Source organism: Pelecanus crispus, chromosome 2 (genome assembly GCF_030463565.1).
Source record: "Pelecanus crispus isolate bPelCri1 chromosome 2, bPelCri1.pri, whole genome shotgun sequence".
NCBI classification, from domain to species: Eukaryota; Metazoa; Chordata; class Aves; order Pelecaniformes; family Pelecanidae; genus Pelecanus; species Pelecanus crispus.
Window position 1 is genome coordinate 15,523,151 of NC_134644.1, and position 20,664 is coordinate 15,543,814.

Sequence of the window (20,664 nt, forward strand, 5' to 3'; positions counted from 1 at the left end):
AAAGATTAAAGTTACTGATGTGACATCAGCAGAAGTTCTCAGTGACTTCAGTCAAACAACATAACATTCTGAATTTTTCCCAGCTTGCAAACAAGTATAACTCAGTGTTAATATCAACAACACTACAATCTTCAAAACTCATTTGTAACATAATTCAGTTCCCAGCTGAAATGAAAACACAGTTCCGATCTCGAAAATATCAAGGAACATTCGTCCATCAATACGTTTTTACTTACAAACTCAACACCTTGGAATCTGATGCCTTCATTGTTTGTCTACTGTATTTGGGAATGAACCACATGGTTTTATACGACCGTCAGTCTAACAAACTTTGATGGACAACACTTGTACGTCATTGGAGACATTTTAGTAACTTGAGCCCACTTCAGAAGATACACTGCACAGAGTTAAGATTTCAGAAAAGCAATATTGGATTATTATTTTCCACCTCTCCCCACAGACTCGCACCAAGATTTTGCAATGGTTGACCTTTACACTTGGAATATCAGCAAATTATTATTTAACCATAAGTGAAACCGATCAGGTGATTTGCCTTTGTCAAGAATTCATTTATCTGAATTTAAAAGAATTTAATTCTGTTAATTAACTAAAATTACAACTCTGTGGGTACAGATAATCCCAAATTGGCTTCAAGTTCAGTGAACTCTGGAGAGGTTCATCAGCTTAGATGCAGCACCACAGGAATGTAGTTAAATGGCTTCCAAAGCTGTTTCAAGTCCAGCAGAGGTACAGAACTGATTTGTTTCAGCACATATCTTGAGCTCATAAACCTGCCAGACCCAAAATGACTCCATGCTGAGCTGTTTGGATGCCTCTGATCTTAACTTCCAGGACTTGGACTTGCAATGGCATGGCGGTGAAGCATTTAGCCATCCATTACCACCACTGGTCCTGAGGGGCTTTTTTTATCCAGACACAGAACTGTACCATGGCACGAGGCTAACCCGATTGGCACCAGCATCCAAGCTCCAGCAGTGCTGCTCCAGCAGGGCTACTGCTGAGCCCGAACTAATCCCCGGGGTGATTATTTCCAGCTGGGTGAATCCATCCTGGACTTCCCGAGTGTCTGATAGTAACCACAGCATTGAATGTTGTTCCAGTTATCTAGGATGTCCTGCTCCCCACGATCATGGATAGCAGAGAGTTGGTTACACAACATCCCAATCAACAGAACATAAATCCGTTTGAAGAAATTGAAAACTAAAGATAGCACTGAAGAGGTTCAGTTTTAATTAGTGCAAAACAGCATCTCAGTTTTTCCATCTCAGAGGACGATATAACATACTTTGTATATTATATAATACTCTCAAGTAGAAAGAAAACTTAAAATACTGGAGGAGGTTTATTTCCTCCTTTTTTTTCCCCTTCAGGAGTATATATACCAAATACGAAAGTGTCAAATAATTTCATTTCAGTATTTCATAACCCAAAGGAACACTCAAATTTTATTAAAATCTTACTATGGGGTTCTTACAAGAGTTTTGTTTCTCTTTGTTACTTCTTTTTGAAGCTGTTCAACATTAACCTCCAGTATCCCACTGATACTTCTTATTACACTGGAGTTGCAGTCTAAGCACCCAAAATACTGTAATTCTTTTTTCAGGTTTCCCTAAAACAATGGAGCAGGTTTTCTATGGAGGTTATGAAATTTCCATCTTTGGAGAAATTCAGAACTCAGTTGGTCAGACCCTGATCAGCCTGATCCAGCTGGTTGTGCTTTGAGCACAGGCCAGACTAGACATGACCTCCAGAGGTCCCTTCCAACCTAAATTATTCTGTGATCGTATCTGTCTGCAGTACTAGAGTTTCCTGTGGTGCAACATGGAGAGGTCAGAAGTTGTGCACTGCCTCCAAGGAGGCTGAGAGGGAGTCTCAGCACACTAAAGAAATGTGCAATCACGGAGGAATGTCACTGACATTACTAGAATAATTCTGATTTTTGAGGCAGCAGCAAGAGCAAAGCATTATCTTTTCTCATGCTGTTTTTATATTGCTTTATGTCAAGTTCTATCTCTATTTTACCAATAAAACTCTAGTGGCTTTAATTATTTCTCACTTGATTTACATTGACAGAAAGAAGAAGATGGTTTTGGTATTTTAATTACCATAATTGAGAATCTACAAATGAACATGTATTTGCAAAAACCTTACTCCTCTCATGAACTCACTAGGTAACCCATATTATAAGTAGCAGGAGCACAGAATGACTAACGAAGACAGTTTCCATCCCAACACATCACGAAGAAATAGAGAGTCCTCTTTCTTTAATGAGAAAACTTCAGTGTGTCTCAATGCCTTGAAACTAAAAAGATACTTGTACGGAAAAAAATTATAATTGGTACTGGGTCCCATATAGCCAAATTACAGCTCTAATCCAATCACTAAATTGCCATATGCTCTGTTCTAAGCAATCAGCCAGTTCCCTACCATGACTCTCCAGAAATAACTGTGCTTTGCAATTGCCCAGCTGGGCATTTAAAATGTTCCACCAAGGCCTGGTGCCATACATTTGGTGGAAAAGGACACCACATCATCATGGTCCTTGCAAATTCATCCATTTTTTTCTTTTTGACACCAAATGTTGAAAAAGAATAACAAATGCAGTCACAAAACTCTAAAAACGTCAACAGCCGCAAAGTACCGTTGTAGGTATTTATAGGAAGCACTAATGAAATGGAGAGAAAAGTCACACATATCCAGGTTTGCCCCCTAATTTACTCATTTTAAGGCAAAGATCTATAATACATACAAAATGCACTCAATGTATTAGGCAACATTGACTTCCCAGTCTAAAACTGGGATCAGTATTCATTCCTTGCCCACACAGAAGCCTGTAGAGATGCATCAGGAAACAGACACCCATTCTTTGACTGAATGTCCTCTTCTCTTGGGGATTTATAAAAAAATTCCCTCTCAACCCCCAGCCTGAATGTTCTCTTTTATGAAGTGTATGTCCCAGCAGGACTAAAGCAAGGCTTGACTAAGAGACATATAAGTATTAACCAACAATCATTCATGTGTTGTATGTTAGACTGTAGTCAAAAGATGAGAATAGCCCTGAAACCAGGGACCAGAATCTAAGTCTTCTGCTCCCGCCAGTGCCCGGAGCACAGGTATGAACACCCTGTTCCTCTTGGCCTTCTCCGGAGCACACCCTGACACATGGCCAGCTGCCAAGGGGCTCAGGATCCACAGCACAGCTAGAGAGACCTTCTCGCTGTGCATGGGAGACCTTCTTCAGATGTAGCAAAGTGGTGGACTTTGGCCACCTCCCAAGGAATGCTTGAAGCCCAGGACAAAGGCAGACACCAACAATATTGGGTACAAACAACTCAACACAATCCCCTATGGTCACTGGATGGGGAGTGGCAATGTCAAACCAGGCAATAAACAGTACTTTGCATTCTACTCTGAGGTCTTCAGAGGAACCTCCATCTTCCGTTAGCTGCATAAGGATTGGTAGTTATACTGGGCCAGCTGAAAAGGACCTCTGCTCCAGATCAAGTGTCTCTATGGACTCTCATCACTTTCTTTTGTGTTTTAGTTTTCTTTTAAACAAGTATCAGATTTTTGATACTTCAACTGAAATTTTTAAAAAAAAGTTATTTTACCAGCATTTAAAAGTAAAAATACCCAACTGAAAGGAAATTGATCAAAAGCTTTTTCCTTTCCTCCAAACACACAGAAAACAAAATTCTCCTCAAATACTATAATTTTCACAATGCAGTTCAACAATACTATCTACTTAGTTGCTGAAAATGTGACTGAAGAGAACAATAAGAACTCAGGAACACCTGGCTGGATTAATTAAATCCCTATTTTTCATAAGGAGAATTTATTCTTACGTACTTCAAATTTCAAATTTCTCAATATCAAATCCTCTCAGTCACAGTATGAACTTTGTAACATATTTCAAAAGCACACTCCTCTGAACTTCACAGAAATAATTCAGCTCATGTACCATATGTATTTACATATCATTGTATCTGATCAGTCTATAACATATAAACCTAGCTTATTTGCCTATTTGTGTATTTGCAAATGCAAAATGTATCCTCTCTGAAACTACTACGGACACAGAAGTATATTAGGAGCCTTAGACTTTGTCTATTTGCAAAAAACTCAGAAAGTCATGCCAAGCAAAGCAGAAAATTTGGACCATTCTCCTCTTCACGTCTAGTTAATAGAATTGTTTTTACAGAACAAAAGAACAAAGCATAAATATTTAATTCTCATGACATGCAAACACTGTATTGTTTTCCTGTTGCTATGGATAAAGCTCCTGTTCACATTTTTATTTGCTATCCAATTAGTAGATTAAGATAAGTACAACTTGCCACCTCTGCACTTGAGGAGACAGTGAAGATGAGACGGGCATTTCTCAGTTTTAGCAACGCTGGGAATACTGTGGGTCGAGGGAGAAGCACATGTGCATTATTTTCCTCAGTCACGTCAGAGAGTATAGTTCAGCTGTTCACTGGGACAAAAAACATTATCTGCAAGACTTTAAATCAGTAACACAATTCTTAAAACTAATTTTATTCTTATGGTGTTATTTTATAAATAAATAATGTGAATTAGTTTTTAATTGTTTCAACCTGAGATTTTAATTTTTCACCTATCAGTATGGGAAATCTCTTGGCAGCTCTGGAGGCTGTGTGAAAATTAAATTTTTTGTTTAATTATAAATTGGTTTTGCTGTAATAGTGGAGGCTTTAATTGAAATATTTTAATTAAGTGCTTGAAGCAACACAATGCTGGCTTTTTGCTGGAGACTAGCTTATCTAACAGTCTGGAGTTTCACATTTACTCAGCTCCTGTGCTGAACATACAGACTGCTATATAACCAATTGTAACTGCTGCTTCTACCTGGCTAATGGCATGTAAAAAGACAAACAGCGAGTGCCTTCAACTACAAACCTCACACCATGTCAATAATTCGGGGCAGTAAAAAGGGGTGGTTAGGACTGTTTAAAAATAATAAGAATGAGTGAAAGAAAGATAATAGTTGCAGCATCTTGTTCAAAATGTATTGTGATTGCCACAGATATACTTCCTGCCTTCTGGCAACCCTCCCAGCGGGAACAAGTAGCAGGCAGGGCTATCAGATTGCTCTCTGACGGACAGCCAGGCTGTGGCAAAACATAAACTCCAGCAGGGAATGCCGCTCTCTTCCTCTCCAGACAGGATATCAAAATTGAAAGCACCTGGAAGGTTCATAAATAGCAATATCAACACTATTAAGATTTCAGGAGTGTTGGGGAGTGGGGAAGGGTTGATTGCTTTTTAACAGATTAATTTCCACATTTGAACATTTCAGAAACAACACGACCTGTCTCTGAGGCCCCTCCTGATGATACTAACAAATAAAGAAATGGGATCTAGAAGTACAGAGGAAACTGAGACCAGCAGCAGCAGAATTTCATACTTGTAAAACACTATTTATCCAAAAACTCTGAAGCTTTCTGGGAAGAAGGATCAGGCAGGTGCTATTATCCTGAAGACATGGGCAAGAATAGCAGAACAGTAATGCTGATCACCCGCACCAAATCTATCCACAAACATCTGCATGGCTGCTTTGAGAACTAGGCTATAAAACAGTTTATCTGTTATCATTGTGTTGGGTAAAAAACGCAAGCCCTCTGAGGTCTGAAGCACTAACAACTACGGAAACTGCCTCTGCAGTGCAACTAATGAGTTAAAAATATTTATACTTCATTGCAGATCACACCAAAAGACTTGCAGGGAAACCACATGAGAACCAGAAGAGGCAAGGATGTAGTTACAAAGGAAAGATACTGAAATAGATGCCTGAGTTAACAAGATTCATGGGGAAGAACTTTCCATGCATTGCAATAACAGGAAGATATTGTTATTTAAAAAAAGCCCTCTTCCCTTCTACTAAACAGTGTCCTCATTGATCAAATAACCTAAGATCAAACAACAGATAACTACAAGGTTCCACTGCATTTGACAGTAGATTAATTAACTACACAAGAACATATACTGATTCACACAGCATTATCTTGCCTCCAGCAGAAAACACTTCAGAAGAAAAAATGGAGGACAAGAACTTATGTGCAATTGTGTAAAAGCGACAGACAAAATGTCATTTCAGAAAACAAGTAATGGCTGGGTCAAGTAACTAAGTAGAGTAATACTTCAAAATATAAGGGTGGAGCACTGCAGGGTGTTTCTTGCCCTATTTGTCTCTTATATTCCTGTTCTGTACTGGCTAGTACAATTCATTCTGACTGAAGAAGCAAAGCCTGCCAACTAGTCTTAGAAGCCAAGGGAGAGAGATTAACAGAGGAAATTAGTGGGTCTGGGCTTCAAAATCCACCTTCTCCAATTTCCCCTTCTTCCATCTCAAGTGCATAACAAAGCTGTTATGAAACCACATGTTGTAGTGGAAAAAAAAAACTACTTTTTTTTTTTTTTTTTTTAAAATCTCTGAGTCAAGAACATGGCCAAAATCGTGCCTGAAAGCTGAAGAGGCTTGTCAGAGTTGGCAGGACAAAAATTTCAGGAAAATTAAGAAATTCTCAGCTGGTGGAGATCACTTTAGCTCCTTTAATCCACATTGGTATGATGACCCACACCAGCTGAAAATCTGAACCTTCTTTTATGTCGTGGTATTTTTAAGTAGCTGAACTTCAGCCTTGAGTACAATTGTTCAGTCCTATGATGTGGTCCTGAAAGACAAGTACAGTGCAAGTAAAAAAGAGCCATCACCAACATGTCCCAGTCACTCACCGAATCCCTCATGTGCCCATCAATTCTTATTAGTGCGATTAGATTACCTACAGCTGTTCCTGAGTCTCTGCTGGGAGCTACAATGATACACAGCAAACCCTCCACAATGGGAAGCCTTTCTGCTTTTAACATTCTCTCCTCTTCAGACCACTTATACCACCTGCGTTTTCTATTAGTCACCTTGGTGGCCTGTAACGTTATCGCTCTGCGAGGGCAAGATGTAACCCCAGCTTTTGTGTCGCATGTTACCCAATCCATCACTTACTCTCAACAAGAAAATGAACTGTAGTGTCTCTTCCCATCAAGAAATTCCCTTGGTCTCCAGGGTGAGAAAAAATTCCATGGCAGCACCTAGATCTATTAAATCATACAAACCCAATTTTGGGGAACAAAACTGGGTCTGTCAGATCATTGATGTCATCCCTCAGACACTCACCAGGGTGACAATGGCACATTCAGCAGTCAGTTGAGCAGCACTGAACAACGTCCGAACAAAGCGGTAAATCTGTTTCTGCTCCGGGTCATGTTTGTCATAATCTGGTGGCACTTCAGATTTCTAAGGAAGAAATACTTCCAAATAGGTGACTGGAACAAAACGAAGCAGACAGAAAGACAGACAGTTCACGTGAAAGGGAGGAAGAGGCAGATGAACTTACCGAAAGGGGATGAAGGTTTTCATCAAAAATATCTAAGAGCATTCTTCCATCTGTGTCCCTAAAAGGTATTAAAACCGAAGTAGCGTCATTATGTGAACACAACAGCATGCAGCTCTCACAGACACAAGCCTATCATTAAAACTCCAGTACTTCTCATGATGCGGGGTGCTTAGGAACACCACAGAAATGTGATTTTCAAATAGAAGTTGGACCTATTCTGCCATAAGGTTCACATGTAATATGAAATCCATATTACAAGGTATGCTAAAATTTTCAGCTTTCAATGCCGAAGACACACAGCTTTTGCACTGTCTACTGTGAGGCTTTTTCAGAACCTAAGAGGTACTACTATAAACTTATGAAATCAGCTCAGCTTATGCTCCTTTTCTTAACTGTTAATCCTTGCAATCTCTTCTTTTAGCCAATTCCTCCTCCTCCTCTGTTGTCAACACCATGAACATTTACAAATATCCAGCACTATTTTTACCGTTATCCTTTAGTTAATACATACATACTTCACTTTTTATTTCTTTGGAAAACCCTATCCTACTAACAATTTCTGAAAGCAAAAGGAGTGTATATATAAAAAAAAAAAATCAGACAAAATATTATTCCTATTTGGTTTTTTTTTGCTATTTTGCTCTCAGATCCCTGTTGCTCAAGATCAGCATGAAAGTTGATGCAACTTCACAAGCCTAACATCCAGAATGCAATTTCAGATTTTTGCTGTGTGTAATCTTGGCAGGAACATGAACAATCACAAAAGCAAGTGGTATAACAGTACCAGTTAGAACTGGACACTTTCTGGACAGATGCATCCATGTCATTTATTACAATCCCATCTTTATTTATGGCATCCCTGGTACTTGGGTCATAGAGTTCTTGAGAGAAACCACTGAATATGTTATCTATCTTTACTCAACAGCATGTGTCTCTCAGAGCATGCAAACACAAGTTTTATAGTGGATTCATGTCTACAAAATGTACTTATTAGCAGCTCACATTTAAACCTCAACATCTAAAGGTGACGTTTTTTCTGCTATAAAGCCTATTAACATTGGAAATAACTGATTTTTTTTTTAAAAAGGAGTACCTAAATTAAAACAAAAAAGCAGATTGAAAATATTACTAGAAAATTCCTAATCAGCAAGGATTTTAGGCCAGACTCTTTTACCCCTACATAAAAAGACTAGTATCTTAACGCAGAAGTAGTCTCACTGGAATCATTTAATTGATGCGCTACAGTAAACTGTGGCCCTTCACAATGAGAAGAGACAAAGAATTTCCCGTTTTATTTCTTCATGCTGTAGCTGCTGCATGCTATGAAGGCACATTTGATTGCCCTCAAAAAATTTATTACACAAAAAAAAAAATTAGTTGATAGGTTTTTGTCTTCATTAGAACAAATTCACATTGTTACCTTTCAAAAATGAACCATCTACTAATTGATCTAAGCATTTTTCATGGTTAGTTTGTTGGCAATTGTTTTGTTTATTTATTTAGCAAATTCACCAATGCTTACGATTGGTGAATTTGCTCCGAAAACAAGACAGCTGTAGTCTTTTACCACTTGTTGAATAGCCAAGCACAACAAAAACTGCAGAAAGCCAATCAACATAACAATGATAGGAGACACTGGGAAAAGAAGGAATGATAGCTAGAATGTTACAATCAAATGAAATGTGGGAAACGTATGAAGGAATATTCTACTTCATGAATAGTTTCTCAAAAACCTGGGATTGGTGAGAGTTTGGAATATTAGAAAGTAATTTAGTTTTAAGCTTACTGTGCACGAGAAAAGAAACAAATATTGTCTGAAAAGAATTCTTCTCTGGCAAAGCAGGTGCTTGACTTGTTTTCTGTCAAAATCAACCTTGAGTCTACGTAAGAGTGACAGTGGTTTCTTACTCCCCACCCCCTATACGGAACCAAAATCTACCACATACGTCAACAACTTCCTTTCGCCTATAATGGCAGGAAACAGAACATATGTTTTGCTATTGCTGTTTCAGCAGCAAGTACAACTGAATGCTGTTATCACGTTGTCCCTCCATTCCTAAATCAGAGACAACCGAAGACAGAACAGTCGTTTCACGTCCTCATTTCAGAGTCATCCACTGACGTACGCGAGCCGGCTCCAGCATCGCTGCCGAGACCATCTGTCCCAAGCGCGGCAGAGGGCACGCTTACAGCACACCTCCCCATGCCGGGCAGCTGCAGGAGGGGAAGCAGCAACCAGTTCTTCCTGAATAAATTACCTCTCCATCCCAAAAGCAAAAGGAGAGATAGCAAGTTTCCCAAGAAAACATTCAGAATGTATTTGTTTTCCAGACACTGACATGGGACTCTCTATTTTATAAAGGCTTGGCCTCTCTGTTTATTAGCTGTAGATCAAATTTGCATCAAATTCTGTAAGACCATGAATGATCTTTTACTGCAGAAAGAAATGGGCTCCATGGCAATTGGCACGAAGCGAGTCTGGTGTACTTGGCTCTGGATTCCTCCTGCTAGACCGTGAGCTCTTACTCAAGTTTCTCACCCTTTGTAGTCCCTAATGTGCACCATTCTCCTGAGCCTTTTACTCAGCTGGCATGATACTTAACAGAGCGCTTAAGAATAACTTATTTCCACAAAACTTTAGAGTCTGATTATCTTTGAGATCTCTGTTATTTAGTCAAGCATAGTAAAAATTGACTAGTTAGCCAAAGTAACCCAGGGACGATGGAGGAAAAGGGAAAAAGGGAGCCACAGATGGATAAACAAGTAATCCAAGCATGATCACTAATGCCTCATTTCCTGGGAAATGAGGTTAGAAGTTTGCAAAAAGATTTCACTCCAACTTTTGCTTTACATATTGCCATGTTTCAGTCCAAGGCCCACTGACATCTTGGAAAGTCATCCAAGAGCTTTCAGCAGGGATCAAGCCCTAAGCTTTCTGCCCTTGTGCACTTCTAAAGGTTTCTCTTTAGATGTCAGCGTTGTTTCAAGAAGTGCGATGGGTTCCAGTGACCTGAAACATGGTCCCGAATGACGTACCAGCTTAACTTTAACCTTATGAGCAATTCCTGTTGTTCTAGTCGGACTTCTTACAGTCCAGAAGAAAAACATGCAAGTGGCTTGTTAGATCATGATCTAAGCCAAGTTCTCTGAAAAGACACATTGAAAAGCCATGGACACAAAAGTCACTTAAAGTATTTATACAATCTCTCCTTAGAAATGTCAGGAAATACTACTTTTATGATACTGTGACTTATCATGAGGACAGGGAATTTAAGATACAAAAGCACAATTCAACATGAAGAAAGCTAATTTATGTACCAAGTTACATATGCAACAATGCAGCAGCGCCCAGTGCACATAAACCCAAACACTGAATCATCAAATTCTTTCAATGCTGAACTGTACTTCCAGATTTTTATGGTACGTAACTCTCTAATTTTTATTTTTCTAAGCAAAATAATATGTATAAAAATATAAAAGAGTATGTTTCTCATTTTTCACATTTTCATGAGAAATAAGAAACTACTAACCAAAACATTTTGAAAGAAACAGAGCATGGATTTTTAGGTTTTGGGGAGTTCATTTGTTTTGATTAAAGATATCTTCAGTACAAGATTTCATCATGCACATACCTGTTTTTGATGTGGTAATATATTGCAAGAGCTACACTGTAAAGAAAAATACAGAGTTAATCTCTCAGGACTGTCAAATTACATTATTTGTCATATTAACATGCAAATTTAAAATCTAGCACAATGCATGACAAAAAGTATGCTCAACAGCCTGTTTTCTTCTGCTCATTGTTAGATACCAGGAAAACTGCGGTAAATAGACAATTTTACAATATTTGTTCAGCACACGTCAAGTGCCTCCTTTTCACTAGTAATGAAGTGCCTTACAAAAACCCTCATATTCCACACACCGAGTTGCACATACCTTCCATTTAATGCCCTACTCCACTAAAGTCAATGCTAAAACTCCCACTGACTTCCAAGGTTGAAGATAAGGTATCACACATATTGGACATTCTCTTTTATTGTTTGCTAATGCTGGCAGGCTAACATAAAATGTTTTAATTACCATTGGCTTATGATTTTGTATCTAAATCCATTAACTTTTGGCTGTCTTTCTATGTAGTTACTCACAAACCAGACTCAAATAGCAGGCTCCTACAGTTTTATGGCATCAAGTTACTTATTTTAACTCTGGGAAGATGACTCCCCGAATAACTTACTGCATTATGCATTTTCCATGTTCTTAACCACACACCCAAGTACCTCTGTTTATATTCTGTGCAAAGACAAAATGCACCCTTATATTCACAGAAAGCTACAATTTTAATTACGTATACAACTAACTGATCTCATTCACATTTGAGACTCAAGAAAATTAAGACATGGCTTCTCATGGTTCTTCTCCAGTTTCCAACTCACAACTCCAGCTTTATCAAAGGACACATGCTTTACTCACGACAGAGCTTTACTGAAGGATAAAGCAGAACCAGCACCCTCTCTACTTGTTCCAGCAGCATCAAACCCAGTCAAAGCTAAAGGCGAAGGAGGAGGGAGTTCACCGATTCTGTTTGTTAACAATTTGTTTTGTCAGTGATTCACTGTAAGATGCTTCCATCTTATACTGACGCAAAGTCCCCCTCCTTTTCTTTTCCATAAAGGGCCTTTTAAAAGAGTCAATTGGTTGCTCTATAATTTTATTCCAGAATTTTTACATGAAAACTGACATACTGCATGTTAGGAAAACATGTTGGAGCTATCCCGTTAGTAGGATTTTAAATTAATTCAGGTTTGGTTGTGTTTGGAGGTTTTTTTTTTTTTCCCAAACAGCCTGGTAGTGGAAAATATTTTTTCTTAGGTGAAAGTAAATATATTTTACTAACTTTGTATGAGCATTATAGCTTTTACCTGGCTGCATTAGAAGTTTTTAGATCATAAATGCTTTTTAAATTTGATTTTTTTTCTATAGATACACAGTATCTCTTAATTCCTTAAATATATACCGTGGACATTTAAAGGACACAATCCTCACTGAACACAAAAACCACATGTATGAATGACTTTAATTTGACTGAAAGCTAGTCACAAAATGAATTAGTCCTAAAATTTAATTGTAAATTATGCCCCTAAGAACACACTTGCAGCTCCAGTTCACTTTATGAAAGCTGATGCAAGAATCTATGTGCAGAGCTCTGCTTGGTGCCCATATGGTTGCTTTTGTAACAAAATATCAAATTCAGTTTAGGAAAATATTTACTGTTTAGAAATCTACATCAGAATCTGAAGGTCTTTCAGAACTGCAATAGATAAACTCGGATATAAGTTTCATTCTGCTTTTCACACGCTGGTTCAGCTAGCAATCAGTGTGCAGGAAAGAAGTTTATGAAGCTTTCCATCACCCTACCCTGGCCACCCCACCGATGCTGCAGTTCTCCAGTAGATGCGGTAATATTTTAAACACACCGGTGCATAACATGACCCAGAAGAAATAAATGAGCTGGCCGAAATACATCCCACATAGATTTACCTACGTGCAGCAGTCATTTATCTGCAGAGACTGCCAGGACAGGGGCAAGAAACAAAGCTGTACTACAAAAGCAATAATCCTGCAATCTCCCCACTCTTAAATCTGTTAAAAATGTGCAGCCAGACAGGAGAGGAGGAAAAGACTCCTCACCCAGAGGCCTCATGTGCCAGAGTCCAGTTTCTCACCCCACATAACCCCTTTTCAAACCCTCTGACCCCCTGCAGCTTCCAACCCTTCCCTTCCCTTCCCAGCCTGGCCCCAGCCCTCCACAACTCCTCTGACCCAGCAGGGTGCTTCTTCCAGCCTGACGTGCACCCTCTCCTCCCTGCAGCTCTGCCCCCCGCCACGCACCCCAAGTCTCTCCCAAACATCACCACCCTGCCCCCCCAGCTTGTCCTTCTGTCTCCTCTTTCACAAAGGCTGCTGCTGGCCACCGTGGCCCGCCAAAAACGCTTCTTGGCTGCTGTGGCCAACCGGACCCATCTCTTGTTTCCACAAGCAGTCTCAGTTCCGATACAAAAATGGACCCAAAACTCACCCAAAAGGCTGCACTTAGAAAAATCTGCATGCAAAGGACTTTAGAGCAGATGAGTATGAGACTCCAGAAGGAAAAAAAAGAAAACCACCCTCAAAACAAACAAAAAAACCCCACCTTTTTCCAGTGCTCATCTGAATTATTTTTAAGTTACTAATTAAAGAAACTTGGGAGGTTTAGGTTGGATACTAGGAAAAATTTCTTCATGGAAAGGGTAGTCAAGCATTGGAACAGGCTGCCCAGAGAGGTGGTGGAGTCACCATCCCTGGAAGTGTTCAAAAAACGGGTAGATGTGGCACTTCGGGACATGGTTTAGTCTAGTCTACCCTTGACTGGTTTAGTGTGGACTTGGTAGTGTAGGTTAATGGTTGGACTGAATGATCTTAAAGGTCTTTTCCAACCTAAATGATTCTATGATTCTATGATTCTAAAAGCAAGACTATAGTTCAGGCAGAAATAGCTGATGAGGAATAGGCGTCAGTCTGACTGCAAATCCCTTCTCCACTCCCCTCTTTTTTCCTTAAACAGAAAAATTAAGAACATGTTTTAGCGACCACCAACATTACAAACTCCTTTGGATGTGTTAGTCTGAATATATTTGTCTCTCATGTAAGTATCTCTGTAGCACAGATTTTGTCTTAATAAATTTTTGCATTTGAGTACACCAAGGTAACCATCCTACAAACAGCTCAAGAGAGGATATCAGCAATCGTAATAAACAAACAGCATAAAATGCCTGAACATTTGTTCTCTCATTTTTTCCCCTTACTGTACAAATTGTAAAGAACAATACTCTATAAATATCAATTTCATTTCTCTCCAAATGTAAAAAGGCACCAGTGAAACCTGAAATGATCATCTGAGACGTCACCCAAGGGTAAGCCCATGTGCACACCACATACAAAGCTCCCCACTGCTGTGTAATAAACAGCCTGCACCCCTGTACTCAATAAGGAAATTAATCTGGAGGCAATTAATTTCCATTTCAAACAGAAAACTGGAAGGAAAGCTTAGCAAATGAGCATTTTCTCATGAACAGAAAAGAGCTCTTCAATTTCAGATAATTCCGAAATTCTGAATAAAGAAGTACCCAAGTAAGTTTTGAGGACTCATCCAAAACAAGCACCCGTTGAATATTGAAACACAAGGATTTCAGCTGCTGGAATTTGAGATCCTTAGTTGCTTCTTTCTGTTGATATATGCAGTATTAGGAGTTTGATTCTGCACGGACCTACAATAAGAGTAATACCCTTTGCTCATCCTATTCGCTGCCTCTGGAGCATGACTGGATTAAATAAATTTTCCTACTTCAAACACTAAAACCTTTGAAGCTTGCTTAATAATGGTTCAGAAATATGTATACATAAATATATATATACACACATATATATAAAATGTAGGTTCTAGCAAAAAAAAAAATTATAAAACCCACCATTTGATGGTATACTTGAGGTTTGGTTGACTGACTGTGCTGTCATCCAGGAAAATAGTGGAGCAGGAACTGTACTTCCTTCTCAACTGCCCAGGAGGATGCTATGAAAAACATGCAAAAGAACAATGGCAATTATGTAATACCAAAGCATTTTTCTGAGGAGATGTAAGAATTCAGAAAAAACAAATTTCTCTGTCTCTCACAATGACGCACACAGTAATGTGATCATGTTCTGAAGCAGTTCAGAAAGTTCAGAAATAATAACCAGTGCAAAAGTCACAACAATCCCTGCCTGAGCCTTGACTAATGCTTTCAAGTCCCAATCTGCTCTCCGTCCCTCCTTTCCCAAAACCATGCAAAAATTTTTATGCAGAATTACTCAAATACATACATACATTTGGAAAGCAAAGATGAACGAGACCTATGTTTCTGTCCTCATTCCAAAAGAGTAAGTGGAAGAGTGAAACAAAAATTGTGTTAACAATGAAGATTGATTTAGAAACAGATATAAAACTGTGCTTGGAGAAAAGAGAATTTAAAAAAAAAAACCAACCCAAACCAAAACAAAAAAATCCAAACAAACCCTAACAGAATGAAGTAGGGGAAAGAGATCTTTACAGGAAAACTGCTAAAACCTCTAAAAATTAATAGGGAAAATTCAGAAAAACTAATTAATTAAGAATAGACTGTTATTAGACAGGAAGAAAATTGATCAAAGGATGTAAGAGAAAGTGGATATGCAAATAAAAAAGAAACATATCTCTTCTTAGAAAAAGTTTTCAACAGATTTCAATCCTATTTCTGCATTACCATAGGAAAACATTGGAAAGCTCAGCCACAAAATGACATTTGACAACACTACTTATTTCTGAAGATTTTTTGTTGAGAGGGCTTCTCCTTCAGCTGTTTAGAGCAGCCAGCACTACACTGGTCTAAAGAGAACAGTTTCATCATATCAGGTAATAGCTATCACAGTCATTAATGCTCTTTGATTTTATCCTTGCTTATTCTACCTACACAAGTGAATAACTTGACCAAGAACCTGTGTCAGGAAAGTAAAGACCAGTCAAATCACATGTTTAACTTACAACAGAATAGATTTAGAATTCAGTTGGCATGTCCACATGATAATTTTAATCTGCCTTACAATTAATGTTGTTTCCAGCGTTTCAGTGGAGAGACCAATGTCAATGCCATCGGTGGAATCCACATACATCTCGGCATCTCGGAGCAACTGAGTACCCAGGCTACGGTCCTGTGACTCCTACCTCAACGCATCTTCCCCTGCCTTATTTCTAAAACAGATATTATTTCAAGTGCCAGCACTCCATCATCTCACTAACACTTCATTTTCCATAGGCTGCAGACTTAGTAGCATTCATTAGATACAGAACAGACAGACTCCTGGTAAAACCTACATGCATCTGAGTCATCTTTCTGTTTTTCCCAGCTATGAGCAAAAGAGCATTCAAAGTCTTCCATTAATTGAAGAGAATAATTTTCTAAAGCTGTTGCAATTGTAGAAACATCATGTTGAAATGATGTCAAAGTTCACCAACAAATTCTATCACGGTCCCCCACTTGACCAATTAATTTGTAGGCTGAACTGCTTTTCTTGGAAATGAGAAAGTTTACTGAAAAAATGAAAAATATTATCCTTCTCAAAAATTCTCCAGGAGTTTGGAAAGGTACTTTGTCATACTTTGGAAGCTCACAATCCATCCATCTTCCAAGCTATTATATGTTAAACAAGGGAACAAACAGAAAATTTAGAAGCACTGGAAGCATTAATGCCGTAAAATGTATTAACTAGCATTGACATATACAGACAGAATGACTAGGGGACTGGTGATTTATACCTTTTATTCTACCACAGCTTAGTTCAAATTTCTGGATTAGACTGTTGAGTACCTTCCAAAGGCATGACAAAAGGCAAAGCAACCTAAAAACAACTGAAAATGAGACTGTTTAGTGGTTGAAAAAGGGGAGAGGTACAGACATTTCAGCATCATTTTAAAAAAATGGCATATGGAAAGTTTTAATTCTACATTTTAAGCATCAACATGTTTCAAAGGTTTAGATAAAATTTAAGATAAATGGACTGGATTAATTCACGGCAAGCATGAGTAAAAACCAGAAAACAACTCTGTAGCAACACCAGTATCAGATTTAAATTTTCTTATGTAAACAGCACTCCAACATTTGACACATGTCAATAATTACAGCCATGCACCTTATTTCTGAAACTACCACATCACAGAACTCTCCACCATTTTCAGCCCACGTCACACTTTGTTAGGCTTAGAACTTTTCACACTTCAGAAAAATGTGGTGTCTCATGCCTCATTTTCTGTTCATAACAACTTGGCAGGAAGGGGTACCTCTCCCAGTCTGAAAAAAGGTGCCAAGTGTAAACCTACTATCTTGGGTATATATACACATTTGTGCCATGTGAGTAACTAACCTATCAGTAGATCAACATTCCCAGCTTCTGCTCTGACGTCCAACTGCAGCCATATGGTATGCCAGGTAACAGATTTTCTACCTTTTCCAAATTACTGGAAAACACCCTCAGTTTTGTATTGTAGCTTGACTAAGCTGGGAAGTATCTCAAGTCCCACAGTTCACTCAAACAGGCTTTTCTGAACCTCCATAAAACACTGCAGGTGAACCTTCTCCATCCTTGCAAAGGACAAAAAGGTTACTGAGTATCACCTCAGTATTCAGTATCGTCCTGCACAGAAACTCAGAATCTTCTGAGTCCATTTCAATGGAATAAGTCCACCCAAAACTGTACAAGAGCTTAATGCCTTCGCATTTCAAAACCATCATGTCTGTCCACAAAAATTTTCCATTTAGACAAGTCAGAGAGGCCCTAAGCAAGAAAAATCAGAAGAGCTAAGAAAGAATATAGAGCCTTTGAAGAAATTGGCCAAACCCTCTATCATTAATGAGATCCTTCTCAGGTTCTGTCCCACCATTAAGGCTGACATGAGGGAAAGAAAGGACTGGTACAGCTCCTTTTGTAAATCTTCATATGGAAACATTACGGTGAGTATAGGACACGTGGAGCCTTGACAATCTGCTACTACAAATATTTACAAATTAAAAGCACCTCATTGACATGAGGTAGGATTCACTTTAATGTACTTTAACTTGCAGTGGTAATATTCTGTACCCAAGCTGAGATTCAGCAGATGTCATGTTTCTCAACTTCAGCAAGACTTCTGACTTCATCTCGGATAAAATTTCCAAAGTGCAAAGGACAAGGAAAACATGGTAGGTAAAAACCACTTGGAAAACTGTACTCTGGCTACCCAAGGATCATTTTCAAATTGGAAGATTGAAGTAAGGGACATTCCACAGACATCTGGTCTACTCAAAATGAAATATTGAGCAATAACTCTGATAACAGAATCAAGGTATTCTTTACTGTATTTGCAGCTGGCATTAACTTGTGAAGGACTAAAAAAAATTATTAGAAAACAAGGTTACAATCCAGAACAATCATAACAAATTTGGGAATTGGTCTGCACAAAAATATATTCCTGCAATCCATTAAGAACAAATGGAAGGCTGTACACTTAGAGAAGAACCCTCTCTCTAAATATAGTATGGCAAACCACTGTCAAGACTGTCATCAAAAGGATGTGTAGATCACATGACAACAAATTCACTCTTTTATAAAAAAGGAAAATATACCGGATTTACAAAAATAGAGTTACCATGTACACAACAGGATGGAGCACCCTTCCACTCTGCTCGGCTGGAATATTATGTCCAGTTTTGACCACCATATTTCAAGAAAGATGAATTGACTTCAGTGAGTCAAGAGGAGAGAGCAGCAAGATTAATCAGAGGTTTGAAAAACTTCATTTAGAAGGAAAAACTGAAAGACTGGAGAGGTTTTTTCCAGGAACAAAGCAACAATATTGGCCTTAAGTCATGTTGAAGGGAGTTCCGAAGAAGGGGATGTTGTTCTGCATGACCACTGTGGATGGGATAAGAAAGAGCAGGCTTATATTGAACTAGGGAAAATTAAGATTCGACATGAAAGTACTAGAGGAGGTGATGGCAAAAAAACCCCACCTCAGACTATCACCTTTTTCTAATGGCAGGGACAGCTTGAGTGACTTTAACAGTGATAGAATCTCCATCACTGAAAGCTGTAAAAGAAGAGGTAAAAAAACCATGTCAGGAATATCTTAGATGCTCTGAGGCAAGAAACCAGACTGAACAACCTCTTGAGATGAATTCTGGAATAATTTTCTATCATTTTGTGATTTCTTTTGATAGAGAGGATTTGTAGCTCTTTACTCCAGAAGCAGTTGTTATTTTTCTCATTTCAACCAAAGATGTTCATTAAGAAATACTATCAAAGTAAGTTACAATGAATAGGTAATAGCTGTTTTGTGGAATTTCTTTCTTTACAGAAAAAGATGTAAAATGGGAAAAAATGCTTTATAATTTGCTAAGCTTTTACATGTGTTACAGAAAAAGCTCTAAGAGATCGATATTCACTTTAATGACAGGTGTTTCTAGCTCTTAAAACCAGCAGTTTTTCCCTCTTGCACAGCTAGTACTAAGGAAATAACACAGCTTTATTTTCCCCCCAGCTTCATCCTGAAACCTTCCAACTTTCCAAATCACATTTGTTTTAAGATGTTTGAACAATGTGATTTACGTGAAGCTTACATAAAATACATCTTATCAGAAACAGAATGGCTTAGTTTGCCATCAAAATCATACAAGCTCTGCAGAACTGCTTCTATGTACCTGCTATGAAAGGAATCACAAATTCCTAACTAATTCACAATGAGAACACACGAAAAGGATTAATTTCTCTCAGCCTTCATTCTAGCATCATTCAGAAATTAAACTTCAATTTGTGGGGAAAGGGGAAGTGTTACTATTTCTTCTGTTAAAATAGTCACTTCAGGGTGGTTTTGGGTAGAAACATCTAATGGGTGGGTGCAGAGGGACCAAAACTCACACTCAGAATGGACCAGAAGGGGTACCAGCCAGCTCTGTCCTAGAAGCTCTTTAGCCACACTAGTACGGCACTCTGCCCTGATGCTCAGCGGGGTTGTTGCTTTGGGCGCAACAACTCCCTAATGAAGCTGTACAGCTTTTGTACCAGAGCTGGCCTTCAGCCAGACAGCTTCCAGTTTGGCAGAGGAGCTTTAGTCTTTTTTGGTGTTCTTCTGCACTTGTCTATCAAAAGATAATTTGCAGCTTCTGTCCTAAGTAATGATAGCACTGTCTCTTCTTCCACCAAACCAGGTGTAAGTTACTGCATGATTTTAAAAGGTACCATTAAATAGTATTTTCCCCCCATGGAAAAATTGAGGCCGGCTTCCACCCATCTGTGGAGACATGCCCACTGCTTCCAGGCAGTAGAGGCTGGCCAAAATGCTAATAGGCAAAACTGGCATGTAAAAGTACACATGAAGCCAAATTACAACAGCAAGCAAAAATACCAGGACCGCTTCTGACTTGGAAAAGGGAGGTTCCTATCTTGGGGATCTTCTGTTGCTTCAGGACATTATTTAGATCTGACAACGTTTTTCACAGAAGAAACATGATTTTACAGGTCAACAAAGTGTTTCCAAAATCAAGCAAGCCATACAACACAATTCTCTGCACGGCTCTGCAAAGCTCTGCATTTATTTTCATCTTGTGTAGTTTGATACTACAGCACAATTGTTTACGTTTAGTGGCTAGAT

The 20,664-nt window shown here is 38.7% G+C and overlaps 1 protein-coding gene across 4 annotated transcripts in view; it reads right to left on the minus strand.

Moving 5' to 3' along the window:
* CCNY (cyclin Y) overlaps positions 1–20,664 on the minus strand; it is a 126,884-nt gene that overhangs the window by 17,325 nt on the left and 88,895 nt on the right. For all 4 annotated transcript variants that reach the window (XM_075705488.1, XM_075705484.1, XM_075705487.1 and 1 more), the window contains 4 exons: positions 14,939–15,039; positions 11,066–11,101; positions 7,434–7,491; positions 7,214–7,333 (listed from right to left, as the gene is read on the minus strand). In XM_075705488.1, the coding sequence (XP_075561603.1) occupies positions 7,214–7,333; positions 7,434–7,491; positions 11,066–11,101; positions 14,939–15,039 (315 nt within the window). The remainder of the gene's footprint in view (positions 1–7,213; positions 7,334–7,433; positions 7,492–11,065; positions 11,102–14,938; positions 15,040–20,664) is intronic.